The sequence below is a fragment of the Nomascus leucogenys genome, chromosome 21 (assembly GCF_006542625.1).
Source record: "Nomascus leucogenys isolate Asia chromosome 21, Asia_NLE_v1, whole genome shotgun sequence".
NCBI classification, from domain to species: domain Eukaryota; kingdom Metazoa; phylum Chordata; class Mammalia; order Primates; family Hylobatidae; genus Nomascus; species Nomascus leucogenys.
This window is the reverse complement of record NC_044401.1, coordinates 39121471-39142026: the sequence shown is the minus strand read 5'-3', so window position 1 is coordinate 39142026 and position 20556 is coordinate 39121471. Positions and strand designations below refer to the sequence as shown.

At 37.5% G+C, this 20556-nt stretch overlaps 1 protein-coding gene across 4 annotated transcripts in view; it reads right to left on the bottom strand.

Annotated features, from left to right (window-relative positions):
• The window catches only part of ROBO1 (roundabout guidance receptor 1), a 1192968-nt gene that overhangs the window by 57796 nt on the left and 1114616 nt on the right, over window positions 1-20556 (bottom strand). For 2 of the 4 annotated variants that reach the window (XM_030801652.1, XM_030801651.1), the window contains 7 exons: window positions 20336-20502; window positions 14649-14770; window positions 13684-13915; window positions 12351-12472; window positions 9758-9929; window positions 4450-4647; window positions 354-380 (listed from right to left, as the gene is read on the bottom strand). In XM_030801652.1, the coding sequence (XP_030657512.1) occupies window positions 354-380; window positions 4450-4647; window positions 9758-9929; window positions 12351-12472; window positions 13684-13915; window positions 14649-14770; window positions 20336-20502 (1040 nt within the window). The remainder of the gene's footprint in view (window positions 1-353; window positions 381-4449; window positions 4648-9757; window positions 9930-12350; window positions 12473-13683; window positions 13916-14648; window positions 14771-20335; window positions 20503-20556) is intronic. The other 2 variants (XM_030801653.1, XM_030801654.1) reach the window with 1 other exon arrangement.

The following is a 20556-nucleotide window of genomic DNA, read 5'->3' as shown; positions in this document are numbered from 1 at the left end:
ACTTGAAAGCTTAAGTTGAAAAATGCACTGCCAGGTCTGAAATGGTCAATAAGATCATTAGCATGTTAAATCATGCTGAAGGTAGAGACAGTGTGTCTACTTAATGAAACACATGCAAACAAGGCTAAGATCCAGCGCGGAATTGTGAATAAATAATTGCATCGAATGCACGAAAAGCAACACCAACCATTTCTACTTTAAAGACATGCCTGGTGTGAGTAAATCAAGTATTATATTCCACTTTAAGTTCTTCCCCCAACTTACTGCAGAAAATGAAATAAAAACAGAAACACAATAGTAGAACACATGCCAAACTAACAATGGAAAGGAGGAGGGTAAGTGCAAATATATACCTGTTGGTGTGAAGGTAAAAGACGGGACTGAAAAATCAAAACAAAATATAAACCAGTTATTAAGCTGAAGAGAGAAAGGGAACATATCACATTAGTATAAATCAAGCAGACAGCTGAACATAAAACAAATGTAAATAACTAAGCCAGTAGTTCTGACACTCTGATCTATGAATAAAACCAACTCTGAGGTTAAAAAAAGAAGCTTGCCTCTACAGGTACCATTTTGAAGTGTCTGACATTCTAGTAAGCTCAGGAAGGGAATTCTGCTAGGTTAGCCTGTGAATGACCCTGCATTTAGTAACACAGATTTAGCTCACGGCTTTCGTACAAACAAGAATCCTCCACTATTAATCATCTCCAAACACAGGATGATGGATTCTTAAACAATTATTATCAGAGTCTTGCTGGAACCTTATCTAGAAATCTGAAAGTAAATGCTTATTAAAGTGAACTACTAGGTGCACTTATGTACTCAACATTGAGAGAAAAAAAAGAAAGAAGGAAAAGAAGGAAAGTCAAGGAAAGGGGAAGAAGAAAAAAACAAACAAACACAATACAAGTAAAGGAAAGGAAAGAAAAAGATGAACCGAATAAAAGAGAACCATAAAATTTAACTGTTTCACTGAGCGGAAATGCCTGACGTCTTATCACATAAATGACATTTTTTATCATCATAAAAATTTGTGAATGGACAGAAAAAACTAGAGTTTTACATTTTAATTTCTTTGAGTTTACTTTTAGAAGCTTCCTAGAAGTAGGCTGGACATTCTTTTAATACCACAGTAGAAGCTAAACAATAGAACAATAACACCCTTCTGAAAACCTTCACTCTCTCTGCAGTTATAAATCTTAATCTAATCAATAATGCCTGAAATTGAACTGCAGACCTCAAAAGTAGCAGCCATTCCTCCCCCACTTTTCCTATCTTCTCTCATTCCTGGGGGGTTGGATAACGGCAGAGCAATTTCCATGTCATTTCATACAGGGAGGAGATTGACTTATTTCCAATCTCTTCATGTTAAATTAAAGTAAACGCTGCTCTGGTTAAAAAAAAAAAAAAAAAAAAAAAAGCAAGGAAATATACGTTATTCCCTCTAAGATTAAAGTTTCTCTAAAATAATCTTTAGTACAAACAAACTAGAATACTGATTACTTATCATGTATCAAAACACTGCCAGAATTATATTTTCTATTTCACATTTGAACATCTCCAAGAAATTTACTGTAGAATCGGAGCATTTGGGGTTGCAAACCGAAACGCTATAGCATCCTCTACAATTGTCACTTCTTACCAAGCCACTTTATCTCTGAGCATACTAGAAAGAACAAAAGCAAAAACCTCAATGCTGTGTCCCCAATTTATACCCTGGCCTTCGTTTGCAGCACAGCAGTCCCTGTCTTAAGACTCCTATTGTGTTTTTCTTCAGTCAGGTCTTTTCAGAGAGTCAGTGTAATTTGGCCACATTCAAAAATTCAGAGCCATAGTAACAAGTCTTCATAAAAAAAAAAATGAAAGGTGCATTTGAAACTAAAGCTACTCAAGCAAGAATGGAGTGCCTGAACATTAATTTGCAATCGCAAGGACACTGGGAAAATATGAAAGGTCCTTGTCATTACTTCTCCTAGCTAACTGCTAACCCCACTTTGAGGAACTGAAGAAGAGATGAAAAGGAGGTCAATCTAAATGAAATTTTCACTCCTAGCACAACAAATAACAACTTAATTTTCAAAGCTTCCAATAATATAATAAACTCTCTGTGTCCCTAAGTGATGCGGGTGCAATATGTGAATGCATGTGGACAGGGGGTACCCAGCGAACTGGCAGATGTCACACCGATAGCTAAATGTAAGGGGGAAATGTTAAATGTGCTCACTATTCCCCCAAAGTTACACTCTGGCTTGATGTTTTATAGGTCAATAGGCTCTTTTACATTTTTTACTCTTTAAAATATTTCACTTTCTTTTTTTCTTAAAATTACTGGCATTGACTTTGGTATAGAAAATTAAAGATCTCAAAATGCACTTAAAAATTGCATAGAAACAAAATTATAAAAAAGTGCCAACAGGACAAAGTGAAGAAAGCAGAATCAAACGCTCATCAAATTACATTTGTAATTATGTTCTATGATTTCTGCTTAAACACAAGCTAAGTTGAAAGGGCAATGGTATTAGTTTAATAGGTTTTGCACAAAGAGCACATAGGCATTTGTTGGCATGCTCAAAGTACGTTAGTAACGAAAAAGAAACATTTCAGTAGGAAGCAGAGTTGCATGTCACATTTTTAGAGTTCAAGACAATGTACAGCATTAAATTATTATAATCACATAGCTATGGCACTTCATAAGAAACACAGGATTCCACTGACTGGCTATTTGCAAAACAAGAGTTGATGATGGAGGTCTTTTGATGAAGAATTCAAGAGACTCCACATCTATATGTTAATTAGTCACTCTTTTCCTCATTCAAATCCAAACATCTTCTACCCCCAACACCCTACCCCTTCCCCGCTCCACCAAACAAAGACATCCAAAACCCCTTGTCTACAATTATTTTTAGTCAAAGGTTTTATATGGTAACATGTGCCTGACATTCTTCTACTTTGTATACATAATGAGCACCAGTTCTCTTTTCAGTAACCTCCAAGCCCTCATTTTCCATTTCACAGGCGGGAATATTGACATACTGCTTCATCCCTAGAGAGGACACATATCTGAAAAGAACATATTTAAGGATGACAATGCTAAAGCAAATGTATGTACATGAAGAGATTGCTGCTGAGCCATAGGCAGGCAGCAAGGAGATTCATTTTTATAGTATTAGTGATGCATTTGTGTTGACTCTTGCTAAGTCCCCTTGTGATGGAGAACACAAATATTTTAGACTGCTGTCCCATACTCTCTTACCTATGCATAGGGACATTCAAGTTCTAGTTAACATGAAAAATTCTGACTTTGTCATATAATTGGTCAGAGAAACAATCTGGCCAACATGTGTAAGAAATGTTCACTTATGTAGAAAATTGGGGGGGAAAAAGTTGGTGATGGTAGGGTAGAAGACTTTTTTAAATTGGAAATCCTCTTTAAATTTGCTTTGCAGCAAAGCAAAGCTGTTGCATTCGACTGAAGGACGGGCCCTATAATTTGCATAATCTGCCATTTAAGTCGGTACAATTTTGAGAGCAAGAAGGGGTACTAGAAGTGATCTTGTTGGACTAAGGACAAACTGGGTGTCTCTGGAAACTAGGACTTATTCAACCATCTAACCTAATCTACAGCCCAGATCTGAGGCCCAGAATTGATGAAGGTATCTAAGGGGCAGGGAGGATCATCTGTCTGACACTGTTAACAATTTCCTTTGAGAATAAAAAACATAAAAATATCAGCAGTCTTCAGAGTTTAAGGACAAGTAGCAAAAGTATCTGTGAAAATCTTAGTACATTTGGGTGATCTGTAAAATTGTAAATAATAATAGTGGCCCAGTAAGCTGTTTTTTTTAAAACTGTAAACACATTTGTAACAAAATCACCATCACTAAGTAACAGCATACACATATTCCATTTCGCAACTTTATAATAAAAATGGACTAACCCTCTTCTCTCTGTAAGCAGTCCATCACTCAGTCATGCCTTCCATATTCACCGAGAAAGGAGTATTTTGTAAATAATCAAATGGCAGTATTTTCTATTTTGCTTCACAAAGGGTAACAATGTCTCCCCTGAAACCATGTGAGACTGTTCAAAGGTTGCGTTCATAATTCCAGTAACAAGGACATTACAAATTTCCCTCAAGAATACAAAGCAATAAAATCATTCCCTAAGAGAAAAGGGAAAGGGCGTAACAGCCAAAGGCGGACCTATCTTGGTGAAATCTATTTTAAAGGAACTGGGCCCTAACAAACTAATAAACTCTATTTGTAGTTCTGCTATGTAAGAGAAGTTAATATGTGGATACTACGGCACAATAAACGCACTTTTGAAAATCTTTATATATTAAAAAAATTTTAGAGGATATGCACATTCATGAATAATTTGGAATCAAATATTAAAATCAAGAGTTTTATAAACATTAAAATATGAAAACCTTGGGAAAGCTACTACCTTTTCTGATACCCGCGTAAGTACTAGTAAGTCCGTTTCTCTTCTTGCGGTGTCGATAAAGCCAGACGCTGAAGACCATGAGGATGATCCAACAGGCTGCTCCGATACCTGCGATGAAGGCCGGCTGCTTCACGACATCTGAAATCTGCTGAGCGAGGCTGACTTGGTCCTCAGGTGACACAGGGTTTCCATGGGAATCTGGAAAGTCATCTTCCGATTAATTTGGGTTGAAGACTCCAGGCAATAATGCACGCACTCATTTGTGGCTGCCATTACTTTGTTAATTTCTGGATCATGATTTCTGTTTTTCCTCTCACACCTCTCACCATCATCAAGTAAAATAGTTCATACTATTTCAGCAAAATTGCACAATTTTATTTATTTAGTTCAACTCAAAGCAAGTGTGACAATTGTATAGAATCATGTTAAAAACAAAAGCAATGGCACTGTTTCTCTTTTCGAATCAAAAAGCTCTGCAGGTTACTGCTTACATTAAGTCTCACAGGACAGTGCTAACTAACTGAGAAAAATACAAAAACATAACACTAAAAAATGAAATACTTTAATACACAGACAAATAATACATGTACAAATAAGGAATATTTAATAAGTATTCACAGACAATAAACTTTCTCAGACTTCTATAGGCATGCTTAAATAGTATGTTCTAAAAAAAAGAAATAAAATTTTATTTCCTCTCTAAGCTAGATATGGAAAAGTCTCTATGTGTGTGCATGTATGTGTGCCCCTGACACTAACGTTATATTGTAAGACATTTCAGTGTCTTAGAAACGCATTACTTAATGTAAGTTCAGAAAGACCTACACAATTCAGGATCAGCAAAACCCAGTGAAAAATTCAGGTAATGTTACTACTGAAAGAGCCACAAATAATCTCTCCATTAAAATAATAATCATGGTAAGCAACAGATAAAATAATGTGAAATATGTAAAAGAATTATAATATCAAGGGTTATGAATACTCAAAAGGGCTTATATTTTCTGCTGGCCATTTTGATTCATTATTTAAAAATTGATGAATATATGGCTAAGAAAATTAACTTAGTTTACATTTATGTTTTAAGCCTACTGAGTTTTTTTCAAGCCCACCATAACATGCAGTCACACAAGGGGTCTGCAAAGTTGCTGTAGAGACCTGGAGGCTGTATCATCAATGCACTATCCAATTCTGTTGGCATTGAGTGATATCAACCCTGAGGGTGCCCACCGTGCAGAATTCCCACCTCTGTCTCCAATTTTGATGTTCTTCCCCCACCACATCTGGTAAAACAAGAAGGTGTTGGCCCATTTAATTAGGATTGGTGCTTTCTTACAATCATTAAATCATTTGAGTCTGATACATATTGTCGTCATGAGTTCTTATAATTTTATGTGGCCTCAGCATTGACTTTGAATCCAAGTTTAACCTTCTCATAGCAGAATCTGGGTTTTGACACCTTTGACAATTTCCAGCTCCCTGCCTCCCTCCAGTTCCCCAACATGGTCAATCCAGACATCTGCCTTACACAACTGACTTATGGTGGCCACCTCCCTGTGGGATACATAGATACAACTTACTTGACTCACCCCAGTGACCCCACACCCCTCATGGACTGTGCAGATATGCCACAGTGACCATTCTCAGACAGAATGTGACCCCATGGAACTTGTGCCATTTGCTCTAAGAACCCACCAGTTGGAACTCCCCAGAGGAAACCTGCCTGGGTAATACCTTCAACAGCAAAAGTCCTCAGAGCCTAGGTCTTCCCCCGCCAGATCCCCACCTGCTGTTTGAGCACATTGCCCTGGTGGCCTTCTCATCTGCCCTTGTGGGCACACCCTCTGTCTCATGGGTCTGTGAGTAATAAACTGCTTCCGTTATTTCATGCGTTTTTGTTGTGTTGCCTCCTGTGAGTCCCATCTAAGCAACACACTGGGAGGTTTTAACTTTCCTCCCAGTCAAGGCTCTCCTAGGAGGGGGCATGTGGACAGGAATAAGCCGGACACGGGTTGGATAAGAGCCACAGGGGCGTGTACCAGTATAAACAAGTTTCCTGTGTGAGGGACACCTGGTCATGGGTTGAACACAGGCATTATGCTGTCTGCCAGGATTAAAAGGCATCCTGTGAAAGGCACAAAGTGAACACCCACGACCAAATTCTCCAAAGCCCTGTCAGGGCAGGACTAGAGTTTATAGCCACTCTGCAAAGAGAGACCTTAAGACCAAATTAGAAAGAAATACAGCAATTCTGCTAATACAATCTGCTTTAAGATAGAAAGATTTTTCAATCCAAAAATACATTTTTTTCATAAAGATAATTGGTATAACTCATTACATAGGAATAACATTTTTTATGGATTCTTCTTTCAATGGATTTTTCTCTTATTAAATGACATTGCATCTTGATAAGAAAACTGGAAGGAAAAATAAGCAACGTTCAATGACGAAGGAAACAGCCTTCAGGAAAACAGCACTCCTTTCAATGCAAAATGGCTAAATTCCTTCTCATGTTGTATGAGTGTGTGTGGTTTTTCAGTTTGCTTTGTTCTTGAACAGAATTCCAGATCTCATTCTATAGAAGGTCAAGGCTGAAAAACCCATTTTCACAAGCAGTTACCTGCCTTTCTCTGTTTGTTGAATGAAAGTTTTATTTCATGTTCCAGACTCTTTTATTACCTCTGGTTATCCTAAGAGCACTTCATCCTCTTAAAGTTCACCGAGCAGACCTGTTCTTCTTATTCCTAATACATTCTTTGTATCTGCTAGGTTTATAGATTTCATGGCTATTTGTGCAAGGTTAAGATGGGTAGCCTCGGATAATACGGAAACAGCCAAGAGAGGTCCTGTGCAAGCAACCAGATGGACTTAACAGACTCAAGTGTGGTATGACTAATGAATTAAAACAGCCACTCGCTAGCTCAGTCTTTGTCTCACTGCAGCTGAGCCTATATTAAGACACAGAAAAATGGAACTCATTTATAATTTCAAGGAAACCAATTTGGCCCTTAAGCCCCCATGGTTTCAATCTTAAATAAATAAAATTATACATAGTCATTTTCCCAATTTATCTTCCAAAAAAATAGAACTAAATAATCTTCAGTCATAAAAATAGGTAAACAACAATATATAGAGTCATCACAGTGTTCACTTATTTCAATGTTAATAAATTAATACTGACATTTAATAAAATTGGGCAAATATTTGACTATCAACTATTTTCTCAATATAAACTGTTTTCCTCCACATCTTATATAAACGATGCATCAAGCAACTTATTTTGTTATAGTTTCTTGTGTTGCTTGAAACAAACCAGGAGCTATTTTTTGTTTAAAAGTTTTATTTCTATATATAATCATTCATTATTTTTTTAAAAAAAATATTTTGGTAGTTTTTGGAGAATAGGATGTTTTTAGTTTCATGGATTTAGTAGTAACATGAGTGCAAAAATCAAATTTTAGCCTATGGCTGTGATAGAGACAGCAAGTTTTTCCCTAAAAGCTTAAATGGGACCCTCATATAATAAGAGCTGTTGGGAGGAGGCTTCCTAGCCGGTGACTTAGTTTTGTAGTGACCACATTCATTTGCTCGCAGTCACACTGGGAGGAGTGATGTGTACCATGTCTAGACCCCATACCACTGAACACTCCCATAGACAATGCGTTTCTTTCCTCCCCTTGCGCAGGCCCAGGGTCCACTTCAGAAGCGCTGTGATGAAGAGGCTAACCCATCCGCCTATGATCCTCAATGCCTGTGTGGAACAGAGTCCCCACCCCACAAGTGGACTTTGGTAGACGTTATTGTCTTATAGGACAGAAATTCTGCAAGTGTATCTATTACCACAACTCGCATTGTCTAAACAATGGAACATCAATAATATTCTTCAAAATAAATGTGAAGTTCTTTATGTATAGCAATGAAGTTTATGAAAACCAGGTGTTTCTTAATTTTGTTTTGAAATAATTTCCAGGATGTCACCAATATTATTAACATGCAAAACTAGTGTGTAACTGTGAATTACAAAGCTTCATACGTCTGATCCTTTTCGATGATTTAACAACTGATTATAATATTAGTAACATATACTAATATTTCGCTAGTCATAAAATACTACTAATGCTTAACTTCTGATCTGGAAGATAAAAACATAAAGGTGCTATATGCTTCTTGGCATCATTCATAATTTACATGTAGCTTCTTAATATTTGAACCTTTCTTCTTGCTTTTCAGTTACAATGGTCATTGTTCTGTTATTGTTTGTTTTAGATTTTACTAGCATGCGCTTACTAATTTGTACTTTATGTTCATGCCATATTGCCCAGAGTGAATGGTGGTAATGAAGCTTTCGATGTTAGTTTTTTTATTAATTCATCTAACCATGTTTGAGGCACAAATCGCACTTAACTTTCTAAGCAATCAGCATATAAACATATTTCCATACTCTTTGACATCTCAATCTATCTTTTTTGTTATAATAAACAATTTTAAATAGACACTACATGTGAATATAAATTGGTCATTGCTATAAACTTCTAATACATGATTTAAGTTTTAAATAGAAGTTTGCTTATTTGATTTTTGTTTGTTTGTTTGTTTTGAGATGGAGTCTTGCTCTGTCTCCCAGGCTGGAGTGCAGTGGCGCGATCTTGGCTCACTGCAAGCTCCGCCTCCCGGGTTCATGCCATTCTCATGCCTCAGCCTCCCAAGTAGCTGGGACTACAGGCGCCCGCCACCACGCCCAGCTAATTTTTTGTATTTTTAGTAGAGATGGGGTTTCACCGTGTTAGTCAGGATGGTCTCGATCTCCTGACCTCGTGATTCGCCCGCCTCGGCCTCCCAAAGTGTTGGGATTACAGGTCTGAGCCACCGCGCCTGGCCTATTTGTTTGATCTTAAATCCAAGCAACTGAGTTCCATGAAGGTGCAGACTCTCTTTCATGTTCGCGGAGCTCCTTGGTGCTCAATTAATAGTATTTGTTGAATAGATTAAAAAATTATATAGGACAGGATTAGGATAACATTGCATATTGACAGCCTTTTGCCTGAAATATCAAAAATGTGTGCTTGGATATGTTCAAGTTTAGTTGAGATATCTATGTCCATATATCTATATCTAGTCTCTCTCTCTCTCTCTCTTCCTCTCTCTCTCTCTTTCTCTCTCCTATATATTAAGTAAAGCTAACACCTTTTTGTAGCTCTAAGCCATATTCCATATTCTATTAAATTAGCAATGGTGGGTGGCTCAGCCAAGTGCAAAAAAGCAAAGCAGGACACACAGTAGAGTGATAGATTGGATGTGCACTGACACTCACCCAGCTGGATGAACTGAGGCTCACTCTTCACCCCAGGCCCAGCCCCAGTGCTGGCTGCCACTTCCACACTGTATCGGATTCCAGGAACAAGAAAGGGAATGACCACGGAAAAGGTGGAACCATCCACTGTTTTGTTGATGTGGTATCGAGTTTCATTGCCCAGACACCAAACCTGTAAGAAGTACATCACAAAAATCAAGCTGGTAAATTACCTAAATGAATGCAAAGACCAACAGGGGGTTGCGGTTTTAGACCTAGACAGAGTACAAAACTGTCATGCACAAACATAGGAAGTTTCCAAAGTCATTTTTCCCTAAAATCTAGTTCTATGAGCAATCTTCCGGTCAAGTTTAATGTTAAAAGTAGTTTCAAGGCATCTTTATTACTTTCTCATATACTTTTAAAAGGTTATATCAGGTAAGTCTCCAAATCTGTGCTTGAAGGTAGTAGTTTCTATCAGCCCACTTCATTTAGATTTCTTTTTAACACCAAGATAGTATTTGCCAGATAAATAAGTACCTTGCAGATAGCTGTGTCTATGCAGATCAAGAACAATACTCATTCAACATTTGCATTCTAGGCATGACACGGATGACCAGATATTGTAAAACAAAAATGAGTAGGAAACTCCAAGTCTCGTACTTTACTTCAACAGTTGTCTGGGATCAACCTGCCTGGCACTGGCACTGGCACTGGCACTGGCACATCTCATCTTACAAGGAGTAGTTGATTGAAAAGGAAGGAGAGCTTCTGAATACTCTAAAGTAGTTTGCACAAATATGATTATTAAAAACAAAACTGCACACAAGGAGAAAGCCTCACCTAGGATTTTATTCAACCTCTGGTACACTGAACTATATTATCAATGAGAGAAAATTTGCCCTCTGATCTTCTATTTAAACGGGAATATCAGTCCTTCACAGCATACGTGAGATCATAAAGAATAGCAATACATATTTGATGTGAAAAAAGCATTCTTCTAATAACAAAGAGTTAACCTGATTAACGTGGCTAATAATATTTGTGATCAAAAACTATCCTCAAGAAACTGAGATTTTCAAACTATACTATAATCCTTGTTTTAAGTTTCATTAAAAGATTCATCACCGAGTGATCCTCTGCGATGTTTAAGAACTTGGATATGGTGCATGACAATGTTCAAGCTCAGTTTCCATAAGAAAATGATCTATAGGAAAACGTGCTCTATTATTATTATTATTATTATTATTAGAGACAGAGTCTTGCTCTGTGGCCCAGGCTGCAGTGTAGTGGTGCAATCTTGGCTTACTGCAGCCTCCACCTCCCGGGTTCCAGTGATTCTCTTGCCTCAGCCTCCTGAGTAGCTGAGATTAAAGGTGTGCACCACCACACCCAGCTAATTTTTGTATTTTTTAGTAGAGACGGGGTTTCACCATTTGGCCAGGCCGGCCTGACCTCAGATGGTCTGCTCGCCTCGGCCTCTCAAAGTGCTGGGATTACAGGCGTGAGCCACCACGCCCAACTGACATACTCTATATTACTTATGATGTCCTCAAGCAATATATACCATTAAGTAGACAATTGTCTAAACTATAATAGGAAGTGAGATTTAAAATAAATCTAAGCATACTAGTCTCCTCCATCATTTATCCTTTTATTTTTTCTTTGAAAGTTAGTATTATTTTAATATAGTTTCAATACATAACACCAAGAAATGGTCAGACCCTATACCAGGAGCTGATCATTTGGAAATACTCTTTTGTGATTTTTTTTTAATCTCAATTACATTATGCAGCTGAACCAAAGCCACAAACTGATTTTGTACCAGTCAATCAGGTTCTGAAAGGCATTTTATTCTTTTAAATTGACCATGAAGCTATGTGAAATCCACCCTTTTGCATTTCTTCAGGAGAGAAATGAGTTCTGACTCTTATGGGAAAATGCCTACATTCCACAATTTAGCTTCAGAGCTGAGACATCACCTCATTTTAAATCCTTAAAAATCTTCTATAGCATTCTATTTTTCTAGACTAACACATAGGATCCAGTCACTCCTCAGTATTGAGACAGCCTTGAAACTCTTCAGAAAACACCTAAAAGTACAGAGACTTTTACCTTTTAATGCCTCAATTATGCTAGAAAATCTTATTTGAAATATCTTAAAACGTCCACAGTGCACTTATGGCAGTCTTTTACATACTTTAAAAAATACACTGTTCATATACACAAATTTCATAAACAGGTTTCTCAATTTGTTTTTAAAAATCTTTTGAAAATAAAATAAAATTCTGCTCAGGATACTTGGTTACTGTACAGATTAATTTGCTCCTCAGAAGAACATGTATAGTCTTATTTGGGCCTTAACTGAGGATGCACATCAGAATCGCCAAAAGATTCACCAAAATATTTGTGCAAGGGCCTCTGTCAGACCACCTGAATCAGAATTTCAAAATCACTGAATAAAAAAGAAAGCGTTTTAAAAATAATTTTACATGTTGCTATGTGGACCAGCAGATGGCGCCAAATATCCATAAACAAATACCAGCCCGCTTTTTCTTTGTGAATGGCGGGGGCTGTCCATCAGGACATTAATATACATATATTATACTCATACCTTATACTCTTGGACCATTCCATTTTGAGTGTCTTCTGGAGGTGGCTGCCAACTAACTAGAATTGCAGTTCCGTTTCCATCATTCTTGGATACAGTTACACCTTGGGGTGGGGCACTGGGTGCTATTAAATTGTTTTAAAAGGTAGGTTATTAGAATGTGCTAGAGAACACTGAAAGCAGGTAATTAATATCAAACCCAATAATAAATATATCAATATTATATCAATATATGCTTCTTTTTTTTTCTCGAGACGGAGTCTCGCTCTGTCGTCTAGGCTATATGTGACACGATCTCGGCTCACTGCAACCTCCCCCTCCCGGGTTCAAGTGATTCTCCTGCCTCAGCCCCCTGAGTAGGTGGGATTACAGGCGCGTGCCACCATGTCCCACTAATTTTTGTATTTTTAATAGCGATGGGGTTTCACTGCCTTGGCCAGGCTGGTCTCGAACTCGTGACTTCAGGTGATCTGCCCACCTCAGCCTCCCAAAGTGCTGGGGTTACAGGCGTGAGCCACTGTGCCCAGCTGCATATGTTTTAAAGATGTATCTCATCCAAGTCTGAATAGTCCCCAACTACCTAAGTTGTTCCTCACTTAATGCTAATTCACGGCCACCGTGAATTTTCCATAACCAAAGTTATACCTTGTTCCCACCAAACATCCCAGGACAATGCCTATTCCTTCTACCCTGTAACGCTAGTCTCATGTTCTCCCCCGAAATGTTCAAAAGTAGGTAAATGAATATTAATCATTCATGATAATTACTTATACAGCCAAAGTGACAAAGACATGTTGGGAAAAATCCTGCTGTTGGTTAATGTAATCTTTTACCTTTATGTAAATATTGTTTAATTTCTAGGAATAGGGTGGTCAGCTATAGTGGTTTGTCTAGAACTGAGGTGTTTTAAGAGAGATGAGATTTAGGAAGAAAATGCTAATCTCACAAAGTCCTGGGCAAATCAACGCATTATTCAAATCATGGATCAAAATAAACAAATAGAAAATGCTGAATGGAAAATAAACCAAACGGAAAACAATTTCACTTTTAAATGTGAATTTTAGTTCTGAATAATTAAATTTCTGTATGCCATTAAGTAATATAATGTTCACATTTGCACATTTGAGGTAGGCAACTATTGAAGCAAGTCAACTATTATAGCATTTTGCTTTTCTAGTTTTCTAAATAAACAAATACTGTTAGCAAAATGTATCTTGAATATCAAGAAAGTTAGTAATTAATGCCACTATTAACATTATAACAATTTAAATTAAGCTAATAAAATTCTAACAAATATAGTGCAATGCACAGAAATCATACGCTTCATCATACTTGCCTTCTTCCAGGGTTTTGGCGAACTTGATTTCACTATCTGCTCCTTGAAATTCATTAAAAAAAGGGCGAGCCTTAATTTCATAGTTGACTCCCTTTCTGAGATCAGGGATAACCACACTGTTTTTGGTTGGGGTCCTCACTTCAAAAACTAACCAGTCTGATTCTCCGTGGTTGGCTCCAGATGGCCGATAGAGAATTTTATATCCTTGTATATACTGAGACTGTTGATCTACCTATTAAAAAGACAAGTAAAATGTAATTATTCATATTATTGTATTGGTTCATTAGAAAATAATAAAAATTAAACGTTATAAAATGCACAAAATTCTGTCTGGCTTCATCCCACATTCTTACACAAGCAATGTGTAAGAATTAGAAAGGAAAAAATAAAACTCATTATTTGTGGACAGCATGAGTGTGCTCATAGAAAATCCAAAAGAATCTTCAGCTAAAACATTCCAATAAGTAGAATACTGAAAAAAATCCACTATCTTTTGTAAGGTGATAGAAATTTCTGTGGCATTAACTTCTATGCTTCATGCAGAAATGTGAGGCCTGATGGCAGCTCTGACATTGCATGTAAGACACCCCTGGGTGAAGGGGATGAGAAGCTAAATGTTTGACGACTCTCTGATTTTAAAAGCCTACTTAACACTACTTGGAAATATTTCTAAGTTTAAAAGATTCATGTAATAATGATCCTATCACAAGTTACATATAGCTAATTCTATCTGTTTCTTTCCTGAGACAGGTCAAGTTCACTACTGCAGCACAACAGGAAAAAAAATAGGCTCAAGATGCAATTTTCTGTTTAAAGCCAAACTAATAGCTACTATAATAAACAGTGCTTACACTATAAAGTTATCATTAATGTACAAGTAGGCAACAGATAGTTACATTTTATATGCATTACAATGATCTCGCAGACGCTTATTAAAACTGAGATCAAATATTGTAACAACTCACTGTCCAGTGCACTTCGATGGAAGAGGAAGAAAGGATGGTAGGGTTGTGGAGGTGCAGAACAACATTCCCCAGCTCTCTCTGGACCTGCTTGTGGTCCACCCCCTGACTTGTTGGTGGAACATCTACAACAATTCAAGAAAAGTGTGTCAGGTTCTGCACAATGTTACTGAACTGAATGAAAGCATGGTAAAACAAACTTTTCATTCATAGCAACTCTCAGTAAAGAAGAATCCAAGCCAGGCTGTGATTCAGAAAAAAAAAAAAAAAGGAATAATTTAACCTTTTTATTAGGATTAGGAAAGTAAGAGGGGATAGAGAGTAGAGAGAACGCAGAGGACAGGTATTATAGAAAGGCAAAAAGAGCGGGAAGCAAACAACGGCAAATAACAACATTTAGTGGCTCTTCCTACCACGCAATGAACACCTTCCTGATGAAAATGAGGGCACTAGGGCAATTCCCTCTGAGTTTGTGAAAACCTTCTGCAGGGATCCTAACTATGCAAGACAGAAAAGAGACTGAAATTGCAGCAGAGTGGCTAAGCAACGGAAAGAAAGGAGATACGGTTAGTGAAAACCAAGAGAAAGAAGTCAGATCCTTTACACCTTTGAAGATGAACTTGGATATTTTCTCACAGAAGGTATATGGTAAGTTAGCGGCTACGATGGAGGTGATACAGATGCCACCAGGGAATTAAAATAAAATAGATCTGATTAGATTCATGAGAAAAAAGTACTTAACGTTTATTTAATTGATGATGATTTAGTTTAGTTATTGTATCATAGTAAAGAAGGCTTAATAAAGAGTTCTTAATCTCAAAACCCAAAAATTTTAGAAAGGAAACAAAGAACACAGTAAGAATGAAATGGCTGCTAATGTTAATTTTTTTTTATAAGCTTCTTAAAGTCTACACTCAAAAAAAATTTGCCCATTTCTGAAGCGGTTTTCTAAACACAGATGTTTTCCTTTGTTTATAACAGTAACAGGGAATACATGGGAGGACGTGAAGAAAACGTTTTTTGGACCTCAGAATTCTCTTTCTCAAAGAATTGTATTTTGGCACCTACATTCCAGATTATTCCCCATTACCTAAAAAAATTAAAATGAGAATTTTAGTTTAATGAATCATTAAATACCTTCAAACAATTGATCTTGGGTAGAAAGCAAAAGCAGGAATACTAAGAATGAGATCGCTAAGTATCTCGGATGAAGTCCACAGAAGCTAGGCAGGTGGAAGAGATGACATCAAGATTGATATCAAACACTCTTACATATCGTTTGGTTGTTTTTATACTTAACCTAGAAATTAAGCTGATAAATAAGCAAGATGAAAAAGAACTGGGATAATTCTGGCATCCCATACTTCATCTTCCTTTACCAATATTTTTGGTTAGGACCGGCCCTCAGGATAACTATTATCACAGCCTCTACGTAGTAAACACTTGATCGTCACCTTTCCATCTCTTCCTTACCCACTGGTCTCAATTGCTCCTATGACTCAAGCTGCCACCCATCTCTAGGATAACAGTGAAATACTTGGAATGAAACAGACCTGGGTTTGCACCCCACATCGGCAACTTAAAAACCACATAACATTGGAACAATTTCTTAACCTCACTATTCTTCAGTTTCCTTGTGCTTCAGATGGTGGCATCAAAGGCAGCTAATCCTGAGGGCTGTGGTAAAAGCTGTCTTGTGGTAAGACATAAAAAGTGCTTTTCCTGAGATCAGGGATTGTGGACCCATAGTATATAGCATAGTGCCATATACATAGGTGTTGCTTAATAAACATAGGTTCAACTAAAATGTATTCATGTATAGAAAACACACACATTATGCCAGCTTCCAAATATTTCCCTCATACGTAAGCTCCCGTCCTCACAAAATCATCTCCCTTTCAGAAAGTATCTTCAAATACAGAAATAACCATTTTATATATAACTGCCATATATGATCTGCATCCCAATCCCAAATTCCTCTGATTTGAGATAAACCTGTCAGTTCCTTCATGAAAATTGCTAGATTCTCCCACCTAGTACCCATGATAGCAACAGCAGTCTATAATATTATAATAGAAGTGTTCACAGCAGAGAGAAAAAGGGAAAGTGACACCTAATAATATAATTTTGAGAAGTTTATGAATTGATCCTGTTACTGTTTTTGTTCTCCTCCTCCTGAAGGAAATGTATGACAATGTAAAAGGTCTTTCTCAACATTCCAAATTAGACTTAAAGAAAACCTAACTGCTCCAGCCAACTGTCTCCTCCAACGTTAAAACTTCGTATACACAACCTCTGAGGGGAGACTATCCAGGCCCCACTCGTCGATAATAACTGATATCATCTTAGGCATGATATATATATTCTATGTATCTGTATAGATTCTTTTAAAACTAGGGCTCAAGAATGATACACAGACAGGACACGTGGGTGAAGAATCATAGTAACTAACAATGGTAACAACAGCCGCACCTCTGCCACGATGGCCACCAGCCCTACCTGCCAGGTGCTCATCTCATCTTCATTGCATAATCAAATCTTGTCTTTGGGAAAGCACACTTTGATTACCACATAACAAGGCTCTAACTCCAACCATGACATAGGTCTACCTGACTCCTGTACTGGGAACCTGTGCCCTATATCTGTGCACCTTTAGCTTTTGACCCCAGCTCATTCATAAGTATCTACACTTGGGGAAGATTCTTTTGCAACCGTATTTCAGAAATGGTTAGAGAAGTTACGCCTGCTCCTTTCTGAATCATTTTCCAACAAGTCCTCCTTGGATTTCCTCAGCCCTCATTCTTCTCCTTGCTTTGTTTGCGTTCCGTTCTCTACAGGGAAGTTTTTTTGCAGGTGATTCCCCAGGTTCTTATTACGGTTGTAATCCAGGGCTTCCAGCCTCAAAGGAAGTCCAAGAAGAGGCAAGATATGTGCCTCAATTTTACTTCTTCTCATGGGATCTTTTCTGTTGCCTTGAGCTAGAATAAGCATAACTCTTCCGTATGGCAGTCTCTCAAAATGTTAAGGAAAAGATGTCATGTCTGCTCTGAGGTTATTATTTTCTGGCCTCACCATAGCCAGATCCTTGAATGTCTTTTCATATGATGTGATTTTCAGCCTTTCATGCGGCCTCATTGACTATCCCTACTGTCCTCCTCTTAAAAGTCCATCTGAAAACGTAGTGTCCAGAACAAACACATTACTCCATTCATGAACTGAATAGTGCTAAGTAAAAAGAGAAAAATTACTTGATCCAGGCATAATTCTAGTGCCAGCTAAGACTACATTTGTTCTCTTGGCAACTACATCCGTCAGTAGGTTCAGATGGGTGTTTTATTTTAAAGTCAGACCACTCCGAAAGCCCTGACACACTCACATATACTTCCCGTAAGCCTGCTGTCTTTAGTCTACCCTTTTACAGCTAATTTTTTAAACCCAAGTTCAAGTACCAGACTTTTTAATTTGCTCTATTAACTTTAATAGTTAGCACTCTCCCATCAGTCCAATCTGTTGGGCTATATTTAATTCTGATTCTCTTATTTGGCATACTAGCTGTCTTTCTCAGTTTTATGATATCCACGAATTTTATGAACTTCCTTTACTTTTAGTCCTGACACTAAAAGAAATCCAAGTCCAATAACAGATTTTATGGGATAAAATAGAAAACAAATCTGAATCTTATATACTTATATATTGATTGGTTAATGTATTCCTTGTCCAATTCTGAGGAATGGGTGGGTTTAGCCCCTTTTTATAGGTGAGGAAACTCAGAAGGGCTGACTAACTTTCTCAAGGCCACACAGCTAGTAGATTGACGAGCTGAAATTAAAAAAAAAAAAAAGGCTTTGATTTCACAATTGTACGCCTGTTTCTCTATATTTCCAGTATGCCAGTTAACAAGGATTCATTATACTTAGAGTGATGTGGTTTGGCTGTGTCCCCACCCAAATCTCATCTCGAACTGTAGTTCTCGTGATCCCCATGTGTCATGGGAGGGACTCGGTAGGGGGTAATTGAATCATGGAGTAGTTACCCCATGCTGCTGTTCTCGTGATAGTGAGTGAGTTCTCACGAGACCTGATGGTTTTATAAGGGGCTTTGCTCACTTTTGCTCGGCACTTCTTGCTGCTGTTCTCGTGATAGTGAGTGAGTCCTCACGAGACCTGATGGTTTTATAAGGGGCTCTGCTCACTTTTGCTCGGCGCTTCTTGCTGCCACCATGTGAACCAGGACGTGTTTCTTTCCCCTTCTGCCATGATTGTAAGTTTTCTGAGGCTTCCCCAGCCATGCTGAACTGTGAGTCAATTAAACCTCTTTGCTTTATAAATTGCCCAGTCTCGGGGAAGTTCCTTATTAGCAGCGTGAGAACAGACTAACACATTGTTCCACTAGCTATGCATATGCAAAGGCAAATTGACAGAAATGTTAAAAAGACTAAATGAATGTTCAGACAGAAGGCTAACTTACTCCTCACTTACAAATGAGGTTACACATTACAGAACCATGCATGTGAGTACGGGACAAAACAGTGTTAAGCCATAGTCGCCAAAACCTTTCAGTTAGTCTACTGGCTGGAGACCACTGCACTGGGGACAAAAGTTTAAATTCATTTTACAGCTGTCATTGGGTCTACATTCTTTACAAATGTGTATCTAATATCAAAAACCTCAGACTGCCTTAAGGCAGGCTGCAAGTATACAAAGCTGCTGGAGAGGTGATTCATAATAGCAAATATGAGCTATGGGTGTGCTACATTCACACAAGAGACAAACGTGGGCATGTTCTACAACTTGGTGTGCTTTTTCTGCAAATTCTGAAACAAAAAGTGCTTCCGGAAAGACTGTTTATGTACATACTTGAAGTAACAAAACAGCAACATGGCTGGCAGACCCCTCTCCCAAACCAGCAACAAAGGAGTTTAAGTCTCAGCCATCTTGTGTATAACTTGTTTCTATTAAAATAACCAAGTCTTTTTTTTTCTTTTTACCTTTGTTTCCTTAAGATAGAAACACTATCCCTCTGTATGTTGAGAAAATAATTTTATAGTTCAAATCACTCCCCTCTAAAATTACCTTTCTTCACTAATATAAAAACAGGCACATTTTATTTACAATGACATGTGATTTTTTTCCAAAAATGAAAGGTAAAGGATGATTCAAATTCATCTCTTTTTTTCCAGTATATTAATTTTACTCCTATTAGAGCACTAAAATAATAGGATGAGCAAGAGTGTGGAGAGGTGAAAATAATCCGTCTGTTGAAAGCTAAAAGTAATTTCTGTTCACAAAAGATAAAATGCAGAATACCCAACATTTGGTCCAAAGGAACAACAGTTCCAGTTTTAAATGTTCTAGAAGCAGCTTTAAACATGTCCATTTTTCTTTTACCTGTTTTCAAACCATCATTCTACTTCCCATCTCCTCACATAATATTTTTGTCTTGGTATATTTGTAATTTTATGAGAAACAGTTCTCTTTGTTAATCCATCTTATGCTGGTATGCTTAGTCCAGAAAATAATAAAGTTTGTAGACATTGTGTTTGTATATTAAAAATTAATTAAGCAACTTGGGCAACCTGAACAAGAGATTATAAATGTACAATTCTAGCATGTAACACAAGTGATTTGTCTGTGCAATTATAACATCTAAGGATAAGTAGGTGTCACAGCGTTAAGTAAATCAATATTTACCTTGTGTTTTCACTGGATCTGATATTTGGCTTGGATCACTAATTCCATATGCATTAGCTGCCCTCACAAGGAAAAGGTAAATTGCATTAGGTTTGAGTCCTTTAATGGCAAATGTTTCTGTTTTCACATTCTCTGCTACGGTCTGCCAGCTGCTACCAGATGCATGGCTAAGGATAGACACACAGGTTAGAACATGCGTATTTAAAGGAGAATCAAAAAAG